This window comes from Heterodontus francisci, chromosome 1, assembly GCF_036365525.1.
Source record: "Heterodontus francisci isolate sHetFra1 chromosome 1, sHetFra1.hap1, whole genome shotgun sequence".
Taxonomy (NCBI): domain Eukaryota; kingdom Metazoa; phylum Chordata; class Chondrichthyes; order Heterodontiformes; family Heterodontidae; genus Heterodontus; species Heterodontus francisci.
The window spans coordinates 275,213,625-275,241,278 of record NC_090371.1 but is presented as its reverse complement, the minus strand read 5'-3'; the positions used below and the strand labels follow the sequence as shown (position 1 = coordinate 275,241,278).

Here is a 27,654-nt window from a genome sequence, read left to right as displayed (position 1 = left end):
AATTCCTCTGGCCACATTTATAATGGAAACTGTCTATGTAAACATGCCACACTCAAACAGCATTCTCCTTCTGGGGAGGCACTGTAGTATTCTGAGGGGCAGAACAGGGCATTGAGGCATGGCCCAGAGCTTCCTGGCTAAAGGTGGCCGTGCAACTAAAATCTATGGCTCCTAAAGTGAGATGGGGAGTGGCAGGGAGGGAACGGAAGGGGAGGGAGTGCAAATTACATCATGGGAAATATACAGGAGAAGTCCATTCTAGTTTGTATCACTTTACTCTGAAGATGCCATCTCTAAATTTTAATTTGACTTGGCTAAAGCAATTTGCAGACAATGTGTTCATAATCATCCTGAATCAGACTTCAAATGTATTTCGGGGCTAGAATTTCAGTTGCAATTCAAGTCACAAGTGCAATGTTGCAGTTCGGAGGACTGGGGGAAATATGAAATGAGAACATAAAGTGCCGGAAATACTCAGCAGGTCTGGCAGCATCTGTGTAGAGAGAAACAGAGTTAACGTTTCAGGTTTGTGACCCTTCACCAGAACTGGCAGAAGTTAGAAATGTAACAGTCTTTGAGCAAATGAAAGGGGGGAGGGGGACGAAGAACAAGAAGGAAAGACTGTGATAGGATGGAGGGGGGTGGGGTGGGAGGGGGGGGAAGAGATTAAATGACAGATACGTCATGGAAGAGAATGCAAATGGAGTGCTAAATAGTTGTTGCAAAAGACAAAGCAGGAGTCAGAGAGAGTGCTAATGGCAGAATAATGAACAGCTCTGTATGAACGCAAAAACATGAAAAATATTTTTAAGACTAGCACATGGTTTAAAAATTTTAAAAGCATATATAAGAAAAATAAATAAAACAAAATCCGTCCCATCTTTTGCCAGATGCTGCCAGACCTGCTGAGTATTTCCAGCATTTATTCTGTCCTATCGCAGTCCTTCTTCTTGTTCTTCCCCTCTCCTCCCTTTCACTTGCTCAAGGACTGTTACATTTCTAACTTCTGCCAGTTCTGATGAAGGGTCACTGACCTGCACGTTAACTCTGTTTCTCTCTACACATATGCTGACAAACCTGCCAAGTATTTCCGGCATTTTCTGTTCTCCTTTCAGACTTCCAGCATCTGCAGTATTTTGCTCTTATATTGGGGGAAATATGAGCTTCCTGTTCTCCTTCTGTTTTGGTTGCGCTTTGAGCAGGGGGCTTTTGTATTTTCTTTCTCCTCTCCACATTGCTAAACTTGATTAGGTTGTCAATGACAAAGCCTTAGGCCTATGATAATTAATTCAAGAATTTTCACTCTGATGTTTTAAATTAATTCAACTAATTTATTTTAAAATCTGTTTAAAAATCAGGATTCTTTAATTCAAACCATATACGTGGCCACTGACAGAACAAGCTGTGCATTGTGCCATTTTTTGCCAGATTGAAATACAAAGGATATAAACAAGCTAATAGTTTTCAGCGGCAGTTCACAATAAAATAAACCATCTTACGCAGTGTGCAGAAGTCTAAAACTGTGTTTCTTTCTTCTAACTGCATTTCCTGCTCTGTTGAACTCTGCACACAGAGCAATTTTATTGACTGCTTGCTACAATGTGACTTCACAAATTACTAATGGATGAGGCAGGCCGTTCGGCCAATCTTAATTTGTCCATCCAGGCAGACCCTAACCGCATTCCCATTATGATGTGATTCCAGAATTTTCAGCTTTGTCATGACCCAAAGTCCATTCCAAGTGTTGATCACTCGGAGAACCTCTTGATATCAGTCCTATGGTTACCTTTTACTAGTTTGAACCCATTGTAGTACTCCCACTGTTTATTTTAATGCAGCATTACAGATTAACCTTTTCTATATCATTTACTTCTTAATAATCCTCTATAAGATCACTGCCTGGATGGCCCTGTTGCATGGTAAAAAGTCAACAGCTCGTCAGCCGTAAGACCCCTGACACTGGGGATCAGTCTCGTGGCTCTCCTCTGCACTGACCCCCGTGCTCGACTGTCTTGCTTGCTTTCCCGGCGACCACAACTGGATACAGTACTCAAGGCTTGACCAAAGCCCTGTTCATAATTTCATCATTTGATCATAAATTCCTCTAATTTGTATTTTGCTGCTTTGGCTTTTGTCGTTCAACTGCTGAAATTTCTAATTAGCAGTGAACATTCCACCCAAGTATGCTGGTTTGGGGCTAGTATAAATATATATTATATATGCAGACTTGCATGCATACACATTGTATATTGTTATGCAGGCCCCCCCTCCCCCCCACCCCCACCACCTGCCAAGAATAAGGCACATAATTTCGCCACATGGACATTAAACTTAAAATTGTTGCTGGAAAGAAAAGAGGGCTTATCATAAGGAATTGCCAGGCCCCTTGCTGGAAAAAACCTTTTTTGCACACTAGCAGACAGTGTTGGAACAAAGCAACCAGTCCCTGCTTCCCCAATACACAGAAGACACGGTCAGACCAGTTTAGTCACATGACTAACTGGCTGTTGGAGTTTTTTGAATTTGAACTTGCCCCAGAGAATTTGAACTCAGAAAGCTCTTTGCGCCTGGACTGAGAACATCTCTCTCCTGTCTGCTCCCATCTCTTTCTAATGGAACTGTAGCCCCATTGAAGACGCGTGAACACGAAGACAGAAAAGTCCCCTACCGTGAACAAGGTTTAAGAAGAATACTGGGCCTCAATGAAAAGCAAGACTACTTACAAAAGGACTACAGTGAGCTCGAAGCACAGTAACAAGAAACTCTTCTGATATTGCCCCAAACCTCTCTACTTTATTTTTTCTTCTGCTCTTTTCTGTCTCTATTTGCATGTGCGTATCGCATATGCGTGCTAGCGTGGAGCGCAGCGTGCATCCATAAGCGTTAACCGAATTAGAGTTTAAGTTTTAATAAATTTCATTTTTCTTCTTTAAACCTAAGGAGGCCTGTTTGTGCTCATTTCTTTACCTTATAATTGAAAAGCAGTGAACAAGGATTCACCAAGTGGGAGGTCAAAACAGTGTGTGTTTAAAATTAAACCTTGTTACAATAAGACCAGTTGAAGGCTGAGAAAGACCCCTAGACACCTTTCTCACCTGGTTGTAACAATATATGTATGTGTGCAATATATATACACACATATTTAATAAAAGGATATTAATATTAACATACAAGAAATGCTAAGGTTAAGAGGCTGAGAGGAGAGGGTCTACGCCTGAATAATCAGCTGTGAAGTGCCCATCAGAGCTGGGCAGCCCTAGAGGACATTGTGGGATTCCAGCACACTGACCTGCACTGATCAGAGCAACTGATGGGAAGCCTTTACATTTTGTACAAGCTTTGGCAACCATGATTTGAGTCTTCTACCCACATGCAGATTCTGCTGTCCCCACTTTGTGATGCTGGCTTTCCTTTATTAGTAATGCTGCTAGCACGCTGGGGAAGAAATTTGTCACAATTGTTTGATTAACAAATGAAAGAAAATGGACCCAGTCAGTGATTGATGGAAACAACATCATGATTTACAGCATTCTGATCCTAAGTGATGCAAACACCCACCATAGTCAACAATAGGTCAAAGTTAAAAATATGTTAGCATTTCATGGTGGAGGGATAACCAGCAGATTTGTAACCTCGGGTCATCAGTATTTTGTCAGGGATATTAGTGCTACATTAGTTCTCAGTTAGGAGGAGTGCATTAGATGCATTAACCAGACGGTTATTTGTGGTGCTGGTCAAGTCTTTTGTACTAAAAGAACAAATAAGATCAACGATGGAAACAGAGTTCACAGTTCAGGTCGATGATCTTTCATCTGTTTCTCTAATTCTCTGTTTCTCTCTTCATGGATACTGCCTGACCTGCTGAGTAATTCCAGCACTTTATATTCTTATTTCAGATTTCCAGCATCCTCAGTATTTTGCTTTTGAAAGAAGAAGAATGTACTAGGAAAATGTAAAAATATTAAAACTTGTAACTCTGCCACAGTATGCACAATATTGAAACAAACGAATTAGGAACATCTCACTAACCTTTGCCAATATAGAACAATAAAAAGTGTTCATTGAAATACTGTGAATTAAGCAATGCTTTCTGAATCCATGCTAATGCTATACTACAAAAAAATGCCTGCAGAAGTTTGCAGGTGCACGCTTCGAAATCTGGAAAATCTTTCAATACTCGCAGGGTTTCCCAATTCAAGCATTTTATGTAACTCATAATATTATAGTTTAATCTTAATTTTATAGCATGCTCTTAATGTGCATGTAGCTTTATTCAATATTTCAGTAATTCTTTAATAGTAATTAGTGCTAACTGTGGATTTCTTACATACCATAAATAATGTAATTCTGAATCAACCTTTGAGCTCAGGTTGGGCAGAATCCTTTAAGGAAAAGTTCACCTCGTCTCACAAAGTCCATATTCCCAAATATTGTTGCAATATTAACATTTTATATTAGTCTGAAACCAGTAACTTAATGAAATAAATTTTTTTAAACAAGGTATCATTTGGCTTTACTCTGAAATTTACAATAGCAATTCTCCATCAGTAACTTAAGCTGTATTTACACTGCAGCAATTGTTCTGAGATAGGTAGCTGTAGTATAGTTTCCAGTCAGGCAGAACCTGTTTACACTGCCTGCTTGGAACTCCAAACCTCCTGCCTTAGCAGACAGCCCTGTGGTTAGACCCTTGCGAAGCACTCTTTTCCCAGCAGTTAATATTTAAGAGATTAGAGAGGATTGGTAGAAAGTGTCTGTACTATCTAAACATTTAAAGTAATTGCAGGCAGATTTAAAAAGTGTTTCCTGGGCACTTTTTAAATGTGGTTTGATACTCCACTTGAAGGAAAGATGATTGCTTTATAAAGCAATCTGTTGTGCCGTCAGGACATCTAAAAGTACCTTACGACCAAAGAGTTACTTTTGAAATGCAGCCACTGTTGTTATGTAGTCAAATATGGCAGTCAATTTTAGACACAGCAAGGACCTATTATCAGCAGATGAGATAGTCAGTTAATAAAATAAAAGCAAAATACTGCGGATGCTGGAAATCTGAAACAAAAACAAGAAATGCTGGATTCACTCAGCAGGTCTGGCAGCATCTGTGGAAAGAGAAGCAGAGTTAACGTTTCGGGTCAGTGACCCTTCTTCGGAATCTGTTTTTGCTAATGTTGGTTAGGATATTATTGTTGGCCAAGACGCTGGGAAAACTCCCCTACTCTCCTTCAAGTACTGCCATAAGGTTTTTACATCCACATGAAGCACTGTTTTTTGATTTGGACTGCGATTCCAACAATGCAGCACTTCCTCAGTAGTGCATTGAAGGGTCAGCCATGAGTTAGGTCCCTTGCAAACCCAGGTTGTACCAGACTGTATCTGCTCATTTTATTGAGTTTAAGTGCTGGGTTAGTGCTTCTGGTTCCAACTAGTGGGTCTTGCAGACTCAGTAAACTAACCCAAAGTAAACCCGCTACATTCACTAATGCTACACCTTCCTAGCCACTGACCTGTGCGATCTGGCAAGCCTACTTTGGAGTTGCTGATGGTTTTATGAGACTCGAGTGTAGGGAGCTTGTGGGACAAGCACAGACCCTATGCAAGACAAAAGGAGCTTGACTCCTCCAAGAGTCTGACACAACTTCTCACCAGGGTCAGATGGAGCCCTGACTCCTGACGCACAGCGTAATGTCAGCACTGGTATGAAGTGAAATAGCAGCGATAAAGCTGTAGTCTAGGTGCCCACTAACTCTAATATTTAGATTCTTCAGATAGTTCCAAGAGTACAAATAATATAGATTCTTGTTCTCATGATTCTGCGTATTTCTCATTCTATCTTATGACACATTTAAAATGGACAAAAAGCATCTACAAAAATATTTTATGGAAGTAAAGATGTGCGCAGTGGGAAAACTGAAAAACTCTTTCAAGTCAAAGGGTTAACTGGTACCAGGAAGTTTCAGGTGTCCAGTTCAGGATCCTGAGGTGGGCAGCTAATAAATCAACACACATAGACCATCCTGAGCCACATGTTATTGTCATCATCCCATCAGGAGCCAACCTTCTTGGAGGACCTCAGTTTCAGCTTCCGTAATGAGCTAATTGCCTGTTTGTTTTCTTGTTAAAAGTCGACTTTGTTTCGTAAATCCTCCCTCCAGCAAGGATTTGAAGGTATAGCTACAGGCACAACGACAGAAGCATTTCAGCAGGATATTTTAGAACAAAATGGGATAGTAACTTACATCGGCTGCATTCCTGACCACGTTCCCCACAATGACAATGACACGTCCCTTGAAGCTCTGCAGCAAGCTGGTAGATGCACCCTGGTTCAGCTCACCGTCCGGGCCGAAGGCAGAACTGTATGGAATGTTTATGCTGCCACTAATGTGGCCACGAGTGAATCTGGTACAAATATGGTCAAGGAAAGCCGCATTGGGGGGGGGGGGAAAAAAAAAAGAGGAAATGGTTATCTGAAACATTTGCATTACTTTAGCTACGCCGGTTTGTAATGGAATTCTGAGATACAGCCTTGAAAAACTGCATGTTTAACACGGTCCAACCCCTTTTCAATCCGAAGTTTACACATGGGGCTGAATTTTACCAGCCTCTCGATGCCTCGAGTCACGGCGGAGGGACCGGTAAAGTTCTGCGGGGAGGCACCCGCCTCGACCCGACAGCAAGGGCCCTGCCGCATATTACCGGCGGTGGGGGGGATCTTGGTGCGGTGACCTCGCCACCGGGCCCTTCATCTGCATATTTAAATTAACATTAATGAGATGTAAATAAACTTACCTACAGACGACGGCAGTCCCAGGCCGATTTTATGGCCACCATTTAGTGCTTCGCCTGCCTTCGGAACTCCATATGGAGTTCCAGGGCGACAATCTGGGGGGGAGGAATAACATTTTCAGGGCAGGAGGGGTGGGGGAGCAGGGAAATTGATTTTTATTGGTTGTATGAATGGTGGGAAGGGGTTGAAGGGCAAATGATTGAAGGTTGGGGGGTGGGGGGGGAAGTTTGGGTAGGGAATAAAGTGTTTTTTGTCAATGAGGGCCAATTAAAAGACCATTTGAGGGGTTGGGGAAGGGCCTCCATAACGTGTTTATTTAATAAAAATCGGCAGTAATGTTCCTTTATAAATTTAAATCTGTGTTAAGGGTTTAATGGCGCTGGTGTCTGCACAGTGGCGCCGGATGCCGTTGCTGGGAACGTGGCAGCCGCCCTCTCTACATCATCGGGGCGGACGCCCCGCTCCCTCCACTTAAATGAGCCCCGCGCGTAATATCGCGGGGGCTCTTCGGCAGCACTTCTGTGTCTGAAGGCCGCCAAGTTCAAAGCGCGCCACCGTGGAGCACAACTAAAATTCAGCCTTTGGTTTTGACTCTCTAATGACAATGCAACGGGAGACTGATTAACATTTGAAACTACTGCCACTCTTCACTTCAGAAATTTTAGTAAACCTTCAAATATTGTAAATGGCCCAGCTGCAAGTTATATCCTGACAGCTGAACGACAGAAGAAATGCATATGTACTTTGTCCAATAAATGCCAATATATTTTTTCAATGCACAGAAGATATCTAAATGCGAATTATTTTGATTAAAATCCATTTGCAAATTTTAACAAAGTTTAGTGAGGCACGAGCTTATGTCTATCACTGAACTAATAGGCTAACTCTGGCGATAGTTGTCCATTTGTACCTCGTTGTTCTGACATCTGATATTAAAAACATACTTGGGTTGCACCAAGGATCATTTTCTTGGCTAATGCTGCTCATATTTTATGACAAATATTGATAATCAATTTCATCGCAGCATGAGATTAATTAAACTTTCAGAAACACTAGAGACAAATCTTCATTACTGCTTCTGGAATTCAAAGCAACCAGTGCCACACGTAACAATATCTATTTGATGCTTGCATCACATGTAAACCACAAAAGAGAAACATCTAGACACTTGATTGTTTTACAAACTATAAAGGCGCAATCACAGAAAAAAAAATTCACACTTGGTTAAAAATAGAACGCATCATTATGTGCTGTCAGGTGTGCACTGCTTCCCCACCCCCCCCCCTCCCCCCCAAAGTCAATAGCTTCTAATTCTGAACAGTCTCTAAAAGACAGACAGTTTTCAGTTTCGGAGGAGTCTCAGTAGCATCAACACTTCAGCAGAGTACTGAGGGAGTGCTGTACTGTTGCCTTTTGGATGAGACGAGACATTAAACTGATGTCTTATCTGCCCTCTTAGATAGACGCAAAATATCCGGTGGCATTATTCGAAGAAGGGCAGGGGAGTTTTGCCACCCTGGTGTCCTGGCCAATTCTTATCCCTCAATCAACATCACTAAATCCTATGGTCACTATCTCATTACTGGCTGTAGGACCTTGCTGTGTGAAAATTGGCTGATATGTTTCCTACATACTTCAGTGACTGCACTTCAGACGTACTTAATTGGCTGTAAAGTGTTTTGGGGCATACTGCGATCATGAAAGGCAGAATATAAAAGCAAATATTTCTTTCTTTTCCCAATGTTAAGAGCTAATTAACTGAGTTGCACTGAACTATAAACACAAGATAAATATTAAATCAGAGCCAGACATCTGATCAACATATATGGAGGAAAACAAATCTAATACTTGGCTAGATTAAACTCAATTCTAAACCATTTCCCAACATAATTCTATGTTGAAAAAGTAATAAGACTCAGTGAATGCACAGAGTGCAGTATGACTGGGAGGCATTGATCTGTGAGTTCCATTCCACTGCTGATTATGGGCTAAACAATGGATGTCTGAGGCTCAAATTTTCACTGAACAATGGAATAAAATTATTGCCTTTCCTTTACACAGCAAACGAATTTGAATATTCACCCCAGTGTGTTACCGTAGGTGGGTTTATCGTATGTGGTAAAAAAAAGACTGGGAAGTCTATCCATAACATTAATGAGCGAGCAAATACTGTATATGTAAACATGTCATAACCTTCCCATTGGTGACGGCTCCTTTATAAACCTTCTTGAGAGGTCAAGGGAATGGAGAAGTTGGCTGCAAAATATGAAACGGCTTCAGAATAATTCGTAACTGTATACCACCAGCAGAAGTAGACACTTCAGCATAGGTGGCCTCTGCAGGACTCGAACCTACCACCCACCTCCTTCAGAGTCTCTCTCAGATCTTTAACTGCAATGTTTGCAAAGCCACAGGATAAGAATAGTGTTTATTGCACTACATTACGTTACAATCATTTCCACATGCTACTGTACACAACACTGGAAACCACAAGCACTGAAGGAAATCTCTGTGGTTTGTCCCAGTTTACATTCTATACACCACACATTACTAGTTATCGCTGACAAAACAGGGCCTAATTCACAATATTTAGGAGTATATATTTATATATTTTTTAAAAGGAGAATTGAATGAGAACTGGAGATGAAATGCAATATAGAAAAATAAAAGTAAACAGAAGTTTAACAAGGTCAAGTGGATTGAGAGGCGTGCTGCAGTTTCCATTGGGATCAGTGAAGCAATGCATATAATTAAATTGAGTCTACAGCACAGAAACAGGCTATTGAGTCCAACGGGTCTATGCCAATGCTTATGGGCCGCACAAGCCTCCATCCACCCCACTACTTCTGCTCCTTTCTCCTTCATATGTTTATCTAGCTTCCCCTTAAATGCATCTTCCTATCCATCTCAACTACTCCTTGCAGTAGCGCATTCCACATTCTTATCACTCTTTGGGTAAAGAGGTTTCACCTGGATTTATTAGTGATGATCATATATTTCTGACCTTTAGTTTTGGACTCACCCACAAGTGGAAATGTTTTTTTCTACCTCTACCCCCGAACACTTTCATAATCATAAATACATGCATCATGTCACCCCTCAGCCTTCTCTTTTCTAGTGAAAAAAGCCCCAGCCTGCTCAGCCTTTCCTGATAAGAGTTTTGATATCATCCTTGTGAAACTTAAAATCATATTTGCACCTTCTCCAGTGCCTCCATATCCTTTTTATGATAGAGACCAGAACTGAGTACAGTGTGTGGTCCAAGCAAGATTCCATACAAGTTTAATGCATTAGAACTCAAGGCAAGTACTAGAGTTTGTAATACAAGAGATACATAATACAGTTTATAATAGTCTGGTTGCATGACAATAAGTGATGGAGTTAGTAATAATGAGGTTCACGATGTGCATACTTAACCAGAAAGGCATTCTGATTCTACTATTCAATGATAGTTTTAAATTTTATAATAGCGGAAGCATTTGCACTATTTTGTAACATACTATTACTTTTTTTTTTAAATGTAGTAATGACCTTATACTAGTTGGAATCCTGCTGTTCATTTACACCATCTAACGATATTGACTAAAATAACCCAAAGTAAATTCTTCCCATAAAGCACGAAAACAAGCTGTTTCTTAATCCACCCGATGTGTACGAGAGACAGAACCAGTTACCACCAGTGATAAACTCGCGTTTAATGATGCTTTAAAAGTGCTTGTTCTGTAATTAGTTCTCCCGAAACATCCTGCACCCACTAAATATGGCTTTAATCACCAGCTCATTTCGAAGTGCTAATGTAAATAAACATCCCTCAGTGTGTATTTGTGTGTCCTGCTCTAGTGAGGAGGATTCCTGCTCCTTGCTTAGGGAGGAGGAGGAGGAGGAAGCTCTAATAAGGGTCATCACCCTACTGCTTTCATCTTTCTACAGCATGCCTCCGAAGTTTCAATCACTGTCAGATAATGAGCGTGGAGACCCTGCTCTGAGGAAACTGTGCAGCCCCTCCATTTCTAATTGCTTTTACAGTAGCTGTTTCCTTAGAAACACAAGCACCTTGAAAAATTGGGCTTTCCTGAGCTGCAAATTCAAATCAACTGCTCCTCATGGCGTCTTTTGTGAAACAGCTGACACGACGCTTGGGAATTCATTAGCACCAATGTGTCCATGGCCAAGAGGAGGCTCTCCCCATTTCCTCCAAACTACAAAGGAATCCCTTTCTCTTCAACACAAAAACTCCGACAAGTTCCTAGCATTGGGATAAAAGACACTTTTGAAAACTAAAGCTGTTCCACTTTTGTTGACCTGAAGTGTACGTGCCAATTGGACAACCACCAGAGGCAATATACAAGCTCTGTTCTAAACATAGCTCAGCTTTGCAGTGTGCTGAATGGACTTTTAGGGCTTTTATTTTAATTCTGCAGCTGACATCATTGCTTGAATAACATTTTGGCATTCTGTTGTTGCTACCAAAGAAACACCCACAGGTTTCTGTGAATAGATGCCTATTAACAACAGCAACGTCAGAACTGAGGAATTCAGTGGGGGTCATTTTGACTTTGGCCAATAGTATAAAATGGATCAGCCATCCCTTATAAATCTCTCCTCATTTTCATTTCATTAGATATATATCCATAACAGGAGGCTGATCCAATATTTCTCACTTTAAACAATTGGCCAAAGTCTACATTATCCCCCTTGATTCCTCATCCAGTGATAGCATCAAGTACTGTCAGGCCAGGAAAACATGGGTCAGATGCAGAAGAGTGCTCTGTTTACCCTATCCCGACAATGCACTTCAACTCCAACCTAGGGAGAGCACATTTTTCCATTCCTCTGGCATTTCCACTTGATACACCAGCCAGCTTTACAGCCTCCGTGAATAAGACTGTAGCAACTAAATGCCAATTCCTGTTAAATTATGAGGCGCTTGTGCTGTAGAATCATACTTGGAACTCTGCTGCCCCACACATACTTCATTAGAACCATTAAGGCAGACAGAAGCACCTATGAACAAATGTGAACTGTAGTTCAAATGCATTACTCTAATCCCTTTCATTTGGGATCTCGTTTTCTGAGTACCCTAGAAACATTTCACTTTTCCCCCCCCAGACATCCAACTTTGTGACAGATTAATGCCTTACTATGGAATGTGTTTTACCCTTAGCTATTTATTGCTCTAAAATCTTCTTGTGCAGGAAAAATAGAGGTTCAATGAGATGGAAGTGAAAGAAGCTGTTTTCACCTTGCTGGAAGAGTGAGGCCAAAGGAACAACAGTGATAGTGGAGGGAATTATACTAATGTTTGGAAGCAGTGTTCACAATTGGCATTTATTAACACGAAGGTGGAGAAAAGGAATGAATTGTAATTTCTTAACTTAAGATGGGGAGGGGAGACACAGGCAAAGCACAGGTGGAGGGAATCTAGTAATCAGTTGGGTGAATCTCAGAGGCATGGGGTGAATAGATGGACCATAAATGGCATGAAGATTGGTGTAGTTGGAATGGAAAGGGGGTAGAGAGTGAGATAGCTTGCATTATGAGTCTTCATATCTACATTAATTAAATAACACTTGATACACAGAAATTTAGAAAGAACTTGCATTTACATAGTGCTCCTCATGTCTCAAAGTGCAAATAAAGTAATTTCTGAAGTATAGCAGTTGTGGTAGTGGTGAAGTTGCAGAAGCCAATCTGTGCACAGCAAGCTCCCACCAACAGAAAAGTTCAAAAGAAGAATCACAATACGGCAGTCTTTGACAAGTAGAGGGTCAGTGACAGCAACAAAGGAGGAGACGCAACGACTACAGCAGTCAGGCTAAGCAGATCAGAAGTGAGTAAAAAACAGGTGGAATGTTTACCCAAATACTCTCATAAAAATAAAGTTAAAAAAAAACTTCACAAACTTTATTTGCTTGACTAAAAAAAAACTAACAGCTGTGACTACATAGCTCTGAATGTACACTATAACGCAAGGCCATTAACAGTGATGCAGACTCACAGATAACAAAATGGAAAAAGGGCATACATTATAAAATAAATTAGGTTGCTAGGAGCACAGTCAACGTTGCAACAAAATCCTTCAGATTTTGGCACGAGGTGCAACCGAAACTTTTCAGCAGCATTAAATCCTTGCAAATTTCAACCACTCACTTTATTTTCCAGGCAATTCAAGGGAAGGAACTTGAAGGATTTAAATTCTTGAGATAAAACATTGGCACCACCGGGATCTGTTCATATGCCTTGGCACGGAGTTAAATTGCTGCATTTAAACCAACATCAAACAAATAAACTTTGATTAATTATCCTGGATCAAGGCTTTTGAGTTAATAAAGATTAACATTTTGATCTATCTTTCAACATAATCGGCTCCTTTCATAGTTTTTAGTGATTTTTTTGTGGATAAGTACAGTTCTACGTTAGCACTGCAACATTTTGTTAACTTTTTCTGGTCAGAATAGCTGAGCCAGTCATCCACTTAATTATCCAGTCATCCCAAGCTACAGCAAAATAGCCAGAAAAAAATTGAGTTGCACAGGTTATCTTGAAGTGTTCTTTTCTAATAATTGTTTGGCTCATCATCATTTAACTACTGCTTTTTAAAACCATGTAAACCCTTACAACTGGATTTTTTCTTGCAGTAATGTGTGTTTTTCTGTTAGGAAGACTAGGTCTGTGGCAATCATAGATCACAAAATGAAAGTATTAAACAAGAGGATACTGCTTGACCAGTCAACTTAATGAACTGCATAAGTGGAAATATAAATTATATTAATGGACTGGTCAAGATGCAGTGTGCTTCAATCATCTTTATAATTGAAAGAAAAATAAGGTGGCATTTTGAAAAATTTGACTTGGTATGACCGTAATGTTCTACAGGATATTAACTTGGTTAAAGTAGAAGGTTTCAGATTCCCATTCGCATTGACAAGGTGCTCTGTTCTCATTCTATGATCACAGGGGCTCAATGAATGTGTGCAAAGTTGTATGCAGAGTGGCACTCACTGGTCTGTTACGATAAGGAGTTTGATGCTATAATATTTTCAGGAAGGAGACCTACGGTCAATGCAGCCCAGTTATGCACAGTTCCCTTAGTGCATTTCTAAAAACCCTGAATCCCATTTGTTGACAGGAACCTAATTCCTTCATGAAACCAATTAAGGTTTCTTGTTCCGCCACAAGTGCCAGTAATCTGTTACCAAACTTTTAATAAAAAGTTCCTTCTGTGTTTCCTATTTTTGTTGTTGTTCTTAACTTGTCAACTTGATTCCTTGTGCTTTAGTCCTGTACATTCAAGAAAAGATTACTTTGGTCCAAACCTTTCATTATTTTAAACACTTCTATCATATCTCCTCTCAATCTTTTCTTTAAAGTGGAAAGAGACAGCAGGCAACAATGTTTCTTTTAAACTGTGCGCATGCACAGTAATCTGGAAGGTACTGCGCTGGCTGCTCACATGACATTGCATAAAATAATTAAAGGTATTACACATTGAGAAGAACAGACCACACACGGCAAAAAGAAAATTAGAGGGGACACTGCCAAACAAATTAATCTTTTCCTCAAACATCATTCTCTTAAGTTCCAGGATCAACCGTGTAGCCTTTCCCTGTGTCCCCTCCAATATTCTTTTTGAGAGAGACGAAAACTATGAGCATACTTAATATTACGATAACTCTAACTAAAGAAATTTTTTGGTGCCTTTCACATCCTCAGGACGTACCAAATGTTTCATAAATATCAAATTGCTGTTTGTGGGAGTTTGCTGTGTGCAAATTGGCTGCCACATTTCCTACGACAGTGACTACACTTCAAAATCACTTCATTAGCTGTAAAGTGCTTTGGGATGTCCAGTGTTTGTAATTTCTAAATAAATGCAAGTCTTTCTTTTAAAAAAAAATAATGAATTACTTTTGAAACATAATCACTGTGTTATGGGGCTTTACTGTGATCAAATTGGCACCCATTTTTACCTACAAAATAACAATGACGTAAACGACTGGTTAATCTACTTTTGGTTGTGAGAGAAATGATGGCCAGGACACTGGGAGTACTCACTTAATCTTCTTCATCGGATGGAATCTTTTAGTCACCTGTGAAGGTACATGGGGCCTGGATATAATGGCTCATCCAAAAGACATCACTTCCAACAATGCAGCACTTTTTCAGTAATACACTGAAATATTAGCCTAGATGTGGGTTCAAGCCCAACTCCAGAGACTTCAACATAATCTAGGCTGACAATTCAGTCCAGCACTGAAGGAGTGCTGCATTGTTGGGCATACAACCTTTTGGATGAGATATTAAATTAAGGCCTTGTCTGCCCCCTCTCATGTTCTTCTTGTTCTTTGGCCTCCTTGTCTTGACAGACAATGGGTAAGCACCTAGAGGCGGTCAGTGGTTTGTGAAACAGTGCCTGGGGTGGCTATAAAGGCCAATTCTAGAGTGACAGACTCTTCCCCCTCAGATGGATGTAAAAGATCCTTTGGCACTTTTTGAAAAGGAGCAAGGGAGTTTCTCTTGATGTCCTGGCCAATATCCATCCCTAAACCAACATCTAAAACAGATCTAGTGAGTTATTTCATTTTCTAGGACCTTGCTGTGTGCACATTAGTTTTTATTTTTTATTTTATTTTTAAAAATTTTTTATTTAGAGATACAGCACTGAAACAGGCCCTTCGGCCCACCGAGTCTGTGCCGACCATCAACCACCCATTCATACTAATCCTACATTAATCCCATATTCCTACCACATCCCCACAATTCCCCTACCACCTACCTATACTAGGGGCAATTTACAATGGCCAATTTACCGATCAGCCTGCAAGTCTTTGGCTGTGGGAGGAAACCGGAGCACCCGGCGAAAACCCACGCAGTCACAGTGAGAACTTGCAAACTCCGCACAGGCAGTACCCAGAATTGAACCCGGATCGCTGGAGCTGTGAGGCTGTGGTGCTAACCACTGCACCACTGTGCTACATTATGACAGCAACTGCACTTCAAAATGTACTTCATTGTCTGTACGTCAGAGTTAAACAGTACAGAAACAGGCCCTTCGGCCCACTGTGTCTGCACTGGCCATCAAGCCTATCTATTCTAATCCCATTTTCCAGCACTTGGCCCGTAGCCTTGTATGCTATGGCATTTCAAGTGCTCATCTAGATACTTCTTAAATGTTGTGAGGGTTCCTGCCTCTACCACCCCTTCAGGCAGTGTGTTCCAGACTCCAACCACCCTCTGGGTGATTTTTTCCCTCTAAACCTCCTGCCCCTTATTGTAAATCTATACTCCCTAGCTATTGACACCTCCACTAAGGGAAAAGGTTTCTTCCTATCTACCCTATCTCTGCCCCTCATAATTTTGTATACCTCAATCAGGTCTCCCCTCAGCCTTCTCTGCTCTATTGAAAAAAACCCTAGCCTATCCAGTCTCTCTTCATAGCTGAAATTCTCCAGCCCAGGTGAATCTCCTCTGCACCCTCTCCAGTGCGATCACATCCTTCCTATAGTTTGGCAACCAGAACTGTACACAGTACTCCAGCTGTGGCCTAAGTAGAGTTTTATATAGCTCCATCATAACCTCCCTTCTTTTATATTCTATGCCTCGGCTAATAAAGGCAAGTATCCTAAATGCCTTCCTAACCACCTTATCTACCTGTGCTGCTGCCTTCAGTGATCTATGGACAAGTACACCAAGGTCCCTCTGACCTTCTGCTCTTCCTCGGATCCTACCACCCATTGTATATTCCCTTGCCTTGTTAGTCCTCCCAAAATGCATTACCTCACACTTCTCAGGATTAAATTCCATTTGCCACTGCTCTGCCCATCTTACCAGCCCATTGATATTGTCCTGTAATCCAAGGCTTTCCTCCTCACTATTTACGACACCATCAATTTTCGTGTCATCTGCGAACTTACTGATCGTACCTCCTATTTTCATGTCTAAATCATTAATGTACACTACAAACAGCAAGGGTGCCAGCACTGAGCCCTGTGGTACACCACTGGTCACAGGCTTCTAATCGCAAAAACAACCCTCGACCATCACCCTCTGCCTCCTGCCACTAAGCCAATTTTGGATCCAATTTGCTCTGGATCCCCTGGGCTCTTACTTTCTTAACCAATCTCCCATGCGGGACCTGTTCAAAAGCCTTACTGAAGTCCAAGTAGACTACATCAACTGCTTTACCCTCATCTACACATCTAGTCACCTCCTCGAAAAATTCAATCAAGTTTGTTAGACATGATCTCCCCCTGAAAAGCCATGCGGAGTATCCTTGATTAATCCCTGCCTCTCCAAGTGGGGATTAATCTTGTCCCTCAGAACTTTTGCCAATAGTTTCCCTATCACTGATGTTAGACTTCCTGGCCTGTAACTACCTGGTTTATCCCTGCTACCCTTCTTGAATAATGGTACCACATTCGCTGTCCTCCAGTCCTCTGGCACCTCTCCTGTGGCCAGAGACAATTTGAAAATATGTGTCAGAGCCCCTGCTATCTCCTGCTTTGCCTCACATAACAGCCTGGGATACATCTCATCTGGGCCTGGGGATTTATCCACTTTTAAGCCCGCTAATACTTTCTCCCTTTCAATGCTAATTTGTTCAAGTATATCATAACCCCCCTCCCTGATCTCTACACCTACATCGTCTTTCTCCATAGTGAACACAGATGAAAAGTAATCATTTAAAATCTCACCTACGTCCTCTGGCTCCACACACAGATTGCCACTTTGGTCCCTAATGGGCCCTACTCTTTCCCTGGTTATCCTCTTGCTCTTAGTATACTTATAAAATGCCTTGGGATTTTCCTTTATGTTGCCCGCCAGTGTTTTTTCATGCCCCCTCTTCGCACTCCTAATTACTTTTTTTTTTTAAGTAGCCCCCCCTACACTTTCTAACTCCTCTATGGCCTCCGCTGTTTACAGCCCTCTGAATCTGCCATAAGTCTCCTTTTTTCCCCTTATCCAATTCTCTATATCCCTTGACCTCCAGGGTTCCCTGGACTTATTGGTCCTACCCTTCACCTTTATGGGAACATGCTGGCCCTGAACTCTCACTATTTCCTGAGGTCAAAGTCATAGAGTCATATCGGCACAAAAGGAGGCCATTTGACCCATTGAGTCCATGGAAGCTCTCTGTACAGCAATCCAATCAGCCTCACTCTAGCCCCATAGCCCTGTAAGTTTATTTCCCTCAACTACCCATCCAATTTATTTTTGAAATCATTCGTCTCCGCGTCCACCACACTCATAGGGAGCGAGTTCCAGGTCATTACCACGGTGTAAAAAAAGTCCTTCCCTCAGAGATCCCCTCTGCATCTCTTGCCCAAAACCTTAAATCTGTGTCGCCTCGTCCTTGACAATATTAACAGTATATATGTGCACTTTCTAAAGAGAACTGGGTAAGAAAAATTAAAATCAGAAGTCTAAGGTTGTCAAATGAACTGACAGAGGGTGCTGCAGTTTCCATTGGGATCAGTGAAGAAATGCAGAGTTAAATAGAGCCTATAGCACAGACACAGGCATCAGTCCAACTGGTCTATGCCAGCATTTAAGCACCTCACAAGCCTCCTCCCACCCTACGTCATTTATCCATATTTGCATATCCTTCTACTCTCGTCTCCTTCATATGTTTATCTAGCTTCCCCTTAAATGCATCTTCCTATCCACTCAACTACTCCTGGTCAGAGTCACTTATGGTACAGGAGGCTGCCATTTGGCCCATCGAGTCCATCCCAGCTCTCCGTGGAGCAATCCACAGTCCCACTCACCCGCTCAATCTCTGTAGTCCTGCACGTTTATTTCCCTCAAATGCCCATCCAATTTCCTTTTGAAATTATTGATTGCCTCCACTTCCACCACCCTCATAGACAGTGAGTTCCAAGTCATTACCACCCACTGCGTAAAAACGTTCTTCCTCACATTCCCCCTGCATCTATTGCCCTAAACCTTAAACTCGTGTCCCTAGTCCTTGTACCATCAGTTAATGGGAACAGTTTTTCCTTGTCTACCCTACCTAAGCCTGTCATAATTTCGTACACCTCTATCAAATCTCTCCTCAATCTCTTTTGCTCCAAGGAGAATAACCCCAGGTTTTTGAACTTAACCTTGCAACTAAAATCCCCCAACTCTGGAACCATTCCGGTAAATTGCCTCTGCACCCTGTCAAGGATCCTCACATCCTTCCTAAAGCATGGTTACCAGAATCGGATGCAATACTCTTGTTGTGGGCTAACCAGAGCTTTATAAAAGGTTCAACATAACATCCCTGCTCTTGTATTCAATACCTCTATTAAATGAAGCCCAAGATCCATGTTCATGAAAGATGCTGCACAACTACAAGTATTTTTCTTTTCTTCAGTTCCTATGTAAGCCCAGAGGAAAGCTGCAATATTTACTAAAAGCTGAAGACTTGAAATTCTACGTCTTTTCATTGATGCAGCTGTTTCACTTATATCACAGAAACACTGAAAATGTTTCGACAGGTTAGAGTTCACACCTGCAGCATCATAAAGCCGAACTTTAACTAGCCCATTAAACATTATGGGAAGGCAAGTTGCTGCTATAATTGTAATTTATTTTGCAGTTCAGGAGGCATATAAACCGCATAGTCTCAGCTATCAGAGTTTACAGTTTCACTAAATTTATTCAAAATCATTTTTTCTCAATAAGAAACTGACCAATTGGAAAAATATTTACTTAAAGCTGAAAAGGCAAATTTTAATATTTTAAATCCTCCTTTTTAAATAAGAAGAATTTACAGATGGAATAAGACAGTACAACACTCGACAGGATCCACTGAGCATGCGATTTGGTGCTGTTTAGATCTGCTTAGACAACAGCAATTTTTCTGCCTTCCAAAATCATTTCTGAAAAATATGTTTGGGTCAGTGTAGAAATTTATATGATGTCCAGCCTTGCTAATCACATCACAATCTGGCACAGCGAAGCTCCATCAATTCAAATGCTCACGAGAGCCTGAGTAGTTCTACAGCCTATTCCAGTTATCTTGAACAATGTGAATCATACGGAAAATCTATAATATTAAAATCTGCACACAGTCCCGGTCAACTTTACCCATTATAAATTCCTATGTCCACAGTTTTTACCTATTTAACTGATCACATTGCAATTGCACCCTCCTGCCACTGGAGGTGTTATAGCATCAACAGCAGCAGGAGGATACAGTCACTGCAAGATAAATTTGCAAAGGAGCTGCCATTATAAATTTATAATGGAAGTATAAAAATAAGGACACAATGAATGACTTTAAAATGCATACTAAATTAGATCTGTGCATTTTTGTTCGATTGTCCATTTCCTCTAACTCTCCCCTTTTCACCTGAGGACTAGACATACTTTCGACTCTCTGGCCAGGATTTTGGATTCCGCCAGGGCACTCAGATCCTGATCTCATTACAGCCTTGGTCCAAACATGGACAAAAGAGCTGAACTCCAGAGGTGAGATCAGAGGCTGGGAATTCTGCACCTCCTGACTCCCCAAAGCCTGTCCACCATCTACAAGGCACAAGTCAGGAGTGTGATGGAATACTTGCCTGGATGAGTGCATTTTCAGCAACACTCAGGAAGCTCGACACCATCCAGGACAAAGCAGCCTGCTTGATCAGTATCCCACCCAACACCAACGCACAATGGCAGCGGTGTATACCATATATAAGATACACTGCAGAAACTCACCACACATCCTTCGACAGCACCTTCCAAATCTGCGACATCTTCCACCTAGAAGGAGAAGGGAAGCTGACACATGGGAACACCGCCAACTGCAAGTTTCCCTCCAAGCCACACACCATCCTGACTTGGAAATATATCACCGCTCCTTCACTATCGCTGAATCAAAATCCTGGAACTCCCTTCCTAACAGCTCTGCGGGTGTAAGCGCACCATATGGACTGTGCTGATTAGGTTTATCCAGTCTGTATGTAAATTGAAGTCACCCATTATTACTGTATTATCCATGTTACTTCCAACAGTGCAGCCTGTGGAGGAACAGTTTAACTGCACATATGTGGACTCCAGAAGCTGCTGTCAGTTTTACACTGACAGTTCTGCCATCATTACAATGGCAAAATCTGGGCCATTATATACTTTTTAATTATTGTTTCCAATTCTAACAGTAATTTCCAGCTGCTCAGGCCACAATCCTGTTATGACAAATAATCTCTGTCTACCACTTCAGAGAAAGGGCAGGTAGGTTACATATGCCAACATATTTAATAGAATCACAAACGCTGCTAGCTCAATTTGCATTTACACATGGGCCTTGTGCTCCAAGGCACATTCAGAGTCACTGAGCCAGATGGAGGAATTGATAGAATGTAGATAGAGGACAGGGTCCACTGAGCATCTAAAGGGAAAAACCTTTCAGTAGGATTTTGAACACTGGAAGGACAAGTGGTTTTGGGTGACAGCTTGGAAGCACAACAGTATGGTGCTTAAAAAAGCATCTTCAAAGGAGTGAAGAGGAAGGGGAACCGGGGGTTGGCCAGTGTTCAAAGTTTGTGTGCAAGGACATGGGATGACACTGAAATAGGGTGGTGCGAGGCCTTAGGAAGAGGTAATTTTAATAGGAAACAAGGCACGGCAAACTGCTGGGATTGTGCACAGCTGGCACATATTATGGTATAAAAACCAGTCTACAATTCCTAGTAAAACTGAATCCTCATAAATGCATAACAAAAATGCCCAAAACTGATTGGAGAGATCAAAATAGTGGGAGTGCTATGATGAAATCTTGGATCCAGACTCTGTTTACCGAGCCTGCATTTCGAAATAATAAACAGGGACTTTTGATAACACATGATGTGGTCTTTCTTCCCTTTTCAAAGTGAACATGGTATGCTGCTTTGGCTAGAATATTGTCTGCAGACACTTCACAAGACTCTGACCTCATTAAATCACTGCTCAAAAATAACCATATGTGGGTATATGGACCTTCGTTAAATCCTTAGTGAACTTGCTAGGAAAAACAATTTGAACCTAATGCTTCATTGAAGGAGTGTTTTTTTACTCCCCCTGAACTTTACTAGGGTAAGGATATTTATATTTTACAGTTAGTGCACGGGTAAGAAGGCAAGTCCATCAATGCTGGTCCAAAGACAAATGCACAGAGTGTCAGAAATTCCACAAAATAAAAAATGCAGAGGTCAAGTACACTTCCTTTGGGTATAAACAGATGACGTAAGAAGGCGTGTCAAGTCAACACTGTTAGTGCTGCATGTCACAAATTACTGGAATAGATAAAGTAATGACCAGCTTTTTAAAAATTCATTTTTGGGTTGGGGGCTTTGCTGGCAAGGCTGGGGTTTATTACCCATCTCTAGTTGCAACTGATGCAACTTAGTGTCTTGCAAGGCCACTTCAGATGGCTGTGAAGATTCAATTACATTGATTGGGACTGGAGTCACATACAAGCCAGACTGGGTAAGGACAACAGGTTCCCTCCCTAAAGAGCATCAGGGAACCAGTTGAGTTTTTACAACAATCCAACAGTGTCATGGTCACTGTTACTAATATTGGCCTTTTCAAACTGAATTCAAATTCTCAAGCTTGATCATATTCTGATTCTATGACTGGATTATAAAATGCAGATATCTGGATTACTAGTCCAGTAATTTAACCCCAAAGCTACCGTACCCGCTTAAATGTTGACTATTTCATTAAGATGGAAGGGCTAAACATTCTTGTCCCATATTTAGCTGCTACATTAGTCGTGTTAATTTTATCTCAGTGAAATGAATATCAGGTCTGATTGGTGTTCAGCTTTCACTGTTCCTTCCAATAGCAAAAGATTTTCACTGTGATTTCTGCTGGAAGCTGGTCCAACACCATGAGCTGTGCAATTATCTATAATCTCCCACCCAACTTTGAAACAAATTTTATTAAGATCGAGGTGAGGGGTGTTAGCAGTGGGGAACTGAACATTTTTGCTTTCACATTTTGCATCCATTGTCACCATCTAATATACTTTACTGCCCAGTTTACTCTCACTTGCCAGTTCTTCAAGCTCACAACGTGCTTTGCGGATGAGGAATTAAAATAAATTTCGTATTATGCCTGCATTAGGAACAGGGTTGAGATATTCCAAACCTATTTCACATGGGACCTTTAAAGCAAGGAGAGATCGTTGGTGTGGGTTTCATTTGAAACTCAGGCTCAAAGATAAAGGATAGTGTGTGCTATCATCCAGTTCAGCATAAACAGACTCAGCAAAAAAACACAATGCCCTTAAACCTACACTCTTTCCAATTTATAAACCTCCTCTCCCACCCAATATGCACAGGTTTTAGAACCAGAAATTCCCAACTTGGGAATCTAAACTCTAGTTATCTCATATTGCACTAGCACTGTTCTGTCCACTGCATTACATGTTGTTGATAAAGCTTCAGGGAATTTAGACCTGCTCACAGGTTTTACGTGAGACCTTTCGGTATTGCAGTAAGATTAAGCTGATTTGAAACAAGAGGTATAGAATAGTTAACACTGCAAATCGGTTATTTTTTTAAATGAAGTTCCTCTTAATTTTGTATTCTATTAATGACAGTAAGAAGCAATAAACCTACCATTTAAAACTGTACATTAAATGACATGCCAGCATTTTAACTGACATTGAATTTAGCATTTATGACCTGTTGGAGTCTATGTTATAAACTGAATAGATTTACAAAGGAATAGATGTAGGCCATTCTGCCATTTCAGAAGAGATGTTAATCTGAGGCACGTCTGCCTCTCAGGCGGATGTAAAAGATCCCATAGCACTACTTCAAAGAGGAGCAGGGGAGTTATCCCAGGTGTCATGGACAACATTTACTCTGCAATCTACATCACATGGTCATTATCACATTTCTCTTTGTGGGAGCTTGTGCCCAAATTGGCTGCTGCATTTTCTGCATTACAAAAGTGATTACACTTCAGTGGCTGTAAAGGGCTTTGGGGGACATCCTGAAAGGCACTATAAAAATGCAAGTCTTTCTTTTCTTTCAAGCCTGTTCTACAATTTGATTAGGTTTTGGCTAATCTGTACCTCAACTCATTTTACCCATCTTTGATGCATATATACTCTTATCTAATAAAAATCTATCGACCAGAGTCTTCAATTGCCTCAGAATCCACTGTCTTTTGGGGAAGAGAATTCCGTGTTTCCACTAGACTTTGTGGAGAAAAAGTGTTTGCGATTTCACTCCCGAATGGCCTACCTTTAATTGTAAGATGAAAGGCCATTAACCTCAAATGTTAATTCTGTTGCTCTCTCTCCACCGATGCTGCCTGACCTGAGTATTTCCAGACTTTATTTTAATTTTAATTGCAAATTTTAAGATCATTCTTTGTTCCAGAGATAATGGTTTCTATGCATCTACTCTTCTAATCTCGATCATTTTAAACTCCTGAATTAGATCACATACCAACTTTCTACACTCAAAAGGAATACAGGGCAGGTTTATACAACCTGTCCTCATAACTCAGAGCTTAGCCGATGCAGGTGATTTGCATTGGCTATGCTATGATGCAGTTTGTCTCATATTGGAGTGCATTTTTGGAGATCCCTTTCTAGTAAGGCCTGTTATATTAATCAGTTTAAATTGTAGTTCAACTAAACATTATTATACTACATAGGCAGATTAGCAACTAGAAAACCACATAAGTCAAGATTTAAGTTCTCAATTTACACTGTGAAATAAAACTAGTTAATCAGTCTGATCTGAAAGTTGCATTCATAGGTGGCAGCTTATGAACTTAAATGGATGGCAGAATTATCCAAGCAAGCTTCAATGGCAGGCCAGGCACACAATGCTGGACAATGCACAATGAGAATTTTTTTTATACAGTGAATTATGAATGCACTGCCTGAAAGGGTGTTTGAAACAGATTCACTAATAACATTCAAAAGGAACTTGCATAAATACCTGAGGGGTGAAAAACTGCAGGGCTATAGTGAAAGGAATAGAAAATGGGACTAATTGCATTGTGCTTTCACAAAGCCAGCAGAGTTACGATGGGCCAAATGGACTCCCTCTGTGCTGTATCATTCTATGATATAACTGTTCTATGCTTCTTTTTACAGCTGGCATGCAGATTGCAGTTCGAAGAGGTGTACAAAGCCAAAGAACTAACTCTGCCTCAACTTTTTTTTTGACACAGTGAATTTTGGCTGTTATACATAGGTCATATTTACTGCATTAGTCATGTCTTCATATTTGCACCAGCCAGTACTATATCATACCATCAGTATTTTAAATCTAGGCTATTTTAGAGACTTCAAATAAACCACAAGCTCTTACTTCCAAAAACTGACTCTTAATTCAAACCAAAAAAGAGAAGATAGTTTGCATTCAGAACTTTTTATGTATGACTAATATTTTGTAAGTACAGTGTTCACAGACTTTTAAACTAGGAGAAGCATTTAGTAAATACAGCTGGTATCAAGGTTAGGCTGAGGTTGCTTGCTGAAGTGTTTAGCCAACAGATGTAATTTTACCTATTTGATCCCAGATGCCTGTCAGCGCTTCAAAGAAGGTCTTGTCTGACCCTGTTTCAACACTCACGAGAAACTGACTACAGAAAGAACAGGAGTTCAATGTCAAACTGAACACCAAGATGTGGAAACTCTCCAAGAAACACTCAGGTAGTGAGTTGAGTCAGGAAATCAGTCCCACAGTCTTGCTGCGTCAGCCTTGCCTCAGTGGTAGCACTGTCACTTTTGAATTAGAAAGTCATGAGTTCAAGGCCCCTTTCTCCAGAACTTGAGCCTATAAACTAGACAGACACAGTACAAAGCTGAGGAGGTGCTGTACTGCCTAATGTGCTGTCTTTCAGATGAGATTTAAATCTGCTGGAACATGGGAAGCTCTTCCTGTTGTACAACATGAAGCAATCATGCTTACAGATTCTTTCAATCCATCCAAGGGACATGTGGTATATCAGTCTGCAGTGTGCACCCTCATCAAGCAAGTGATAAGACACTGATGAAGGGACAGTACCTTCTTCACTTTGTCTGCGGAAGGGAGGCATCAATTGGACAGAACACAAAGCTTTCACTGGATGGTAGGCTTTCTTGCAGTTCAAGGAGATGCAGTTGGTACCCATGAAACCATCACAAAGGCTTTTCATATCAACCCTATGGCCTCCATACAAAGAAAGTGTCATCACTCAAAAAATGTTCAGATGGTATCTGACCACAGAAATATCATTATGTCCTCCAATGACTGATACCTGGGAAGCAGCCACAATGTTGTCTGTTTTCAGAGGCTGCATTTTTGGAAGAAACAACAATTTGGGAGGGAGGGGAATGTCTTTTTTTATTCATTCATGGGATGTGAGCATCGCTGGCAAGGTCAGCATTTATTACCCATCCTTAATTGAGAAAGTTGTGGTGAACCACCTTCCTGAACCTATCTGAGTTATGTTATATTAAGAATTTTAGATAGGTATGTCAACTCTTGGCATACTACAAAAATAGTACAGAATTGGAGTGTTTAAGATATAATCAGTGAACTATAAATTATATCTTTTCTTGTTATGACCAGGTGTGAAAGAGGTCTAGGGTTCCCTTTCAGCCTTCACCTTACTGTAACAGGGTTTAATTTTAAACACACCGTGTTTTTAGCTCCCCTTTGGTGAATTCTTGTTCACCGCTTTCCAATTATAAAGCGAAGAAACCAGTACAAACAGGCTTTCTTAGGTTTAAAGAAGAAAAGTTGAAATTTATTAAGCTTAAACTCTGATTTGGTTAACGCCTATGGATTCACACCATGCCCCACGCTAGCACGCATATGCGATACACACATGCAAATAGAGACAGAAAAGAGAAGAAAAATAAAGTGGAAAGGTTTGAGGCAATAAGAGTTGTTGTTACGGTTCTTTGAGCTCACTGTAGAGTCCTTGATTGTAGGTAGATCTTGCTTTTCGTTGGGGCCCTGTATTCTTCTTAAACCTTGTTCGCTGTAGGAGACTTTTCTCTCTTGGGGTTCATGTGCCTTCAGTGGATTCAGGGCTTGTGAGAAAGAGATGGGAGCAGACAGGAGCGAGATCTTCTCAGTCCAGGAGCAAACAGCTTTCTGCCTAAACTATTTGTACAAATTCAAAAAACTCAAAGTTGCCCAGGTTAGTCATGTGACTAACTGGTTTGACCATGTCCATTTGTGTATTCGGCCATCTTAGCAGTCAACCTGGAAGGCGAGCTCCCCTGCCTTCAACGTCTGGTGATCAAAAGTCCATTGTGGGTTGAACGTCAGGGAATGTCTGCTTTGTACTTCCAAACACTGTCTGTTAATATGCAAATATCTTTTCCAGCCACGGCTAGTCTTTTCAGCAAGTCCTCCCCTCACTCCAGTAACAGTTTAAAATCAATGCTCATGACAAAATTAATGCGCCTCATTCTTGGCAGGTGAGGGCCTAGCTTGATATTATAATTTCATGAAATCAACTTCAGGTTTCAAAAATATTGCACAATATTTTTACTCAATGAAGCAATATCCTCCTACCCGCAGAGAACACAGCGATAGTAATAACTTATAATTTTAGTGTGCAAACATCAACTTTCATATCAAGATGATACATAGGATAAAGGAAAATTACTTGTCTAGAAATTAACCAACTAATGACTAAGTTCAGGCATGTACTACTACAATTACACAGCGTGATATTTAAAGGGATCACACAGAGCAGGGCTTTGTGGTGACACAGCCTAGAGCTTTTCCAGTACTCCCTATTCAGAAACATAGGACAGGGCAAGAATCTGGCCTTGGTGTTGCTCTATGTGGCACAGGTCTGGCACATTCTCTGCTCCTGCGCCATGGTGGTCACATGAGCCATCTTCTGCTTTATCTGGAGATTGAAAATGGACAGTATCC

At 40.9% G+C, this 27,654-nt stretch overlaps 1 protein-coding gene across 6 annotated transcripts in view; it reads right to left on the bottom strand.

Moving 5' to 3' along the window:
• Positions 1–27,654, bottom strand: part of tbck (TBC1 domain containing kinase) — a 196,372-nt gene that overhangs the window by 25,299 nt on the left and 143,419 nt on the right. For all 6 annotated transcript variants that reach the window (XM_068045581.1, XM_068045572.1, XM_068045590.1 and 3 more), the window contains one exon: positions 6,240–6,399. In XM_068045581.1, coding sequence (XP_067901682.1) covers positions 6,240–6,399 — 160 coding nt within the window. The remainder of the gene's footprint in view (positions 1–6,239; positions 6,400–27,654) is intronic.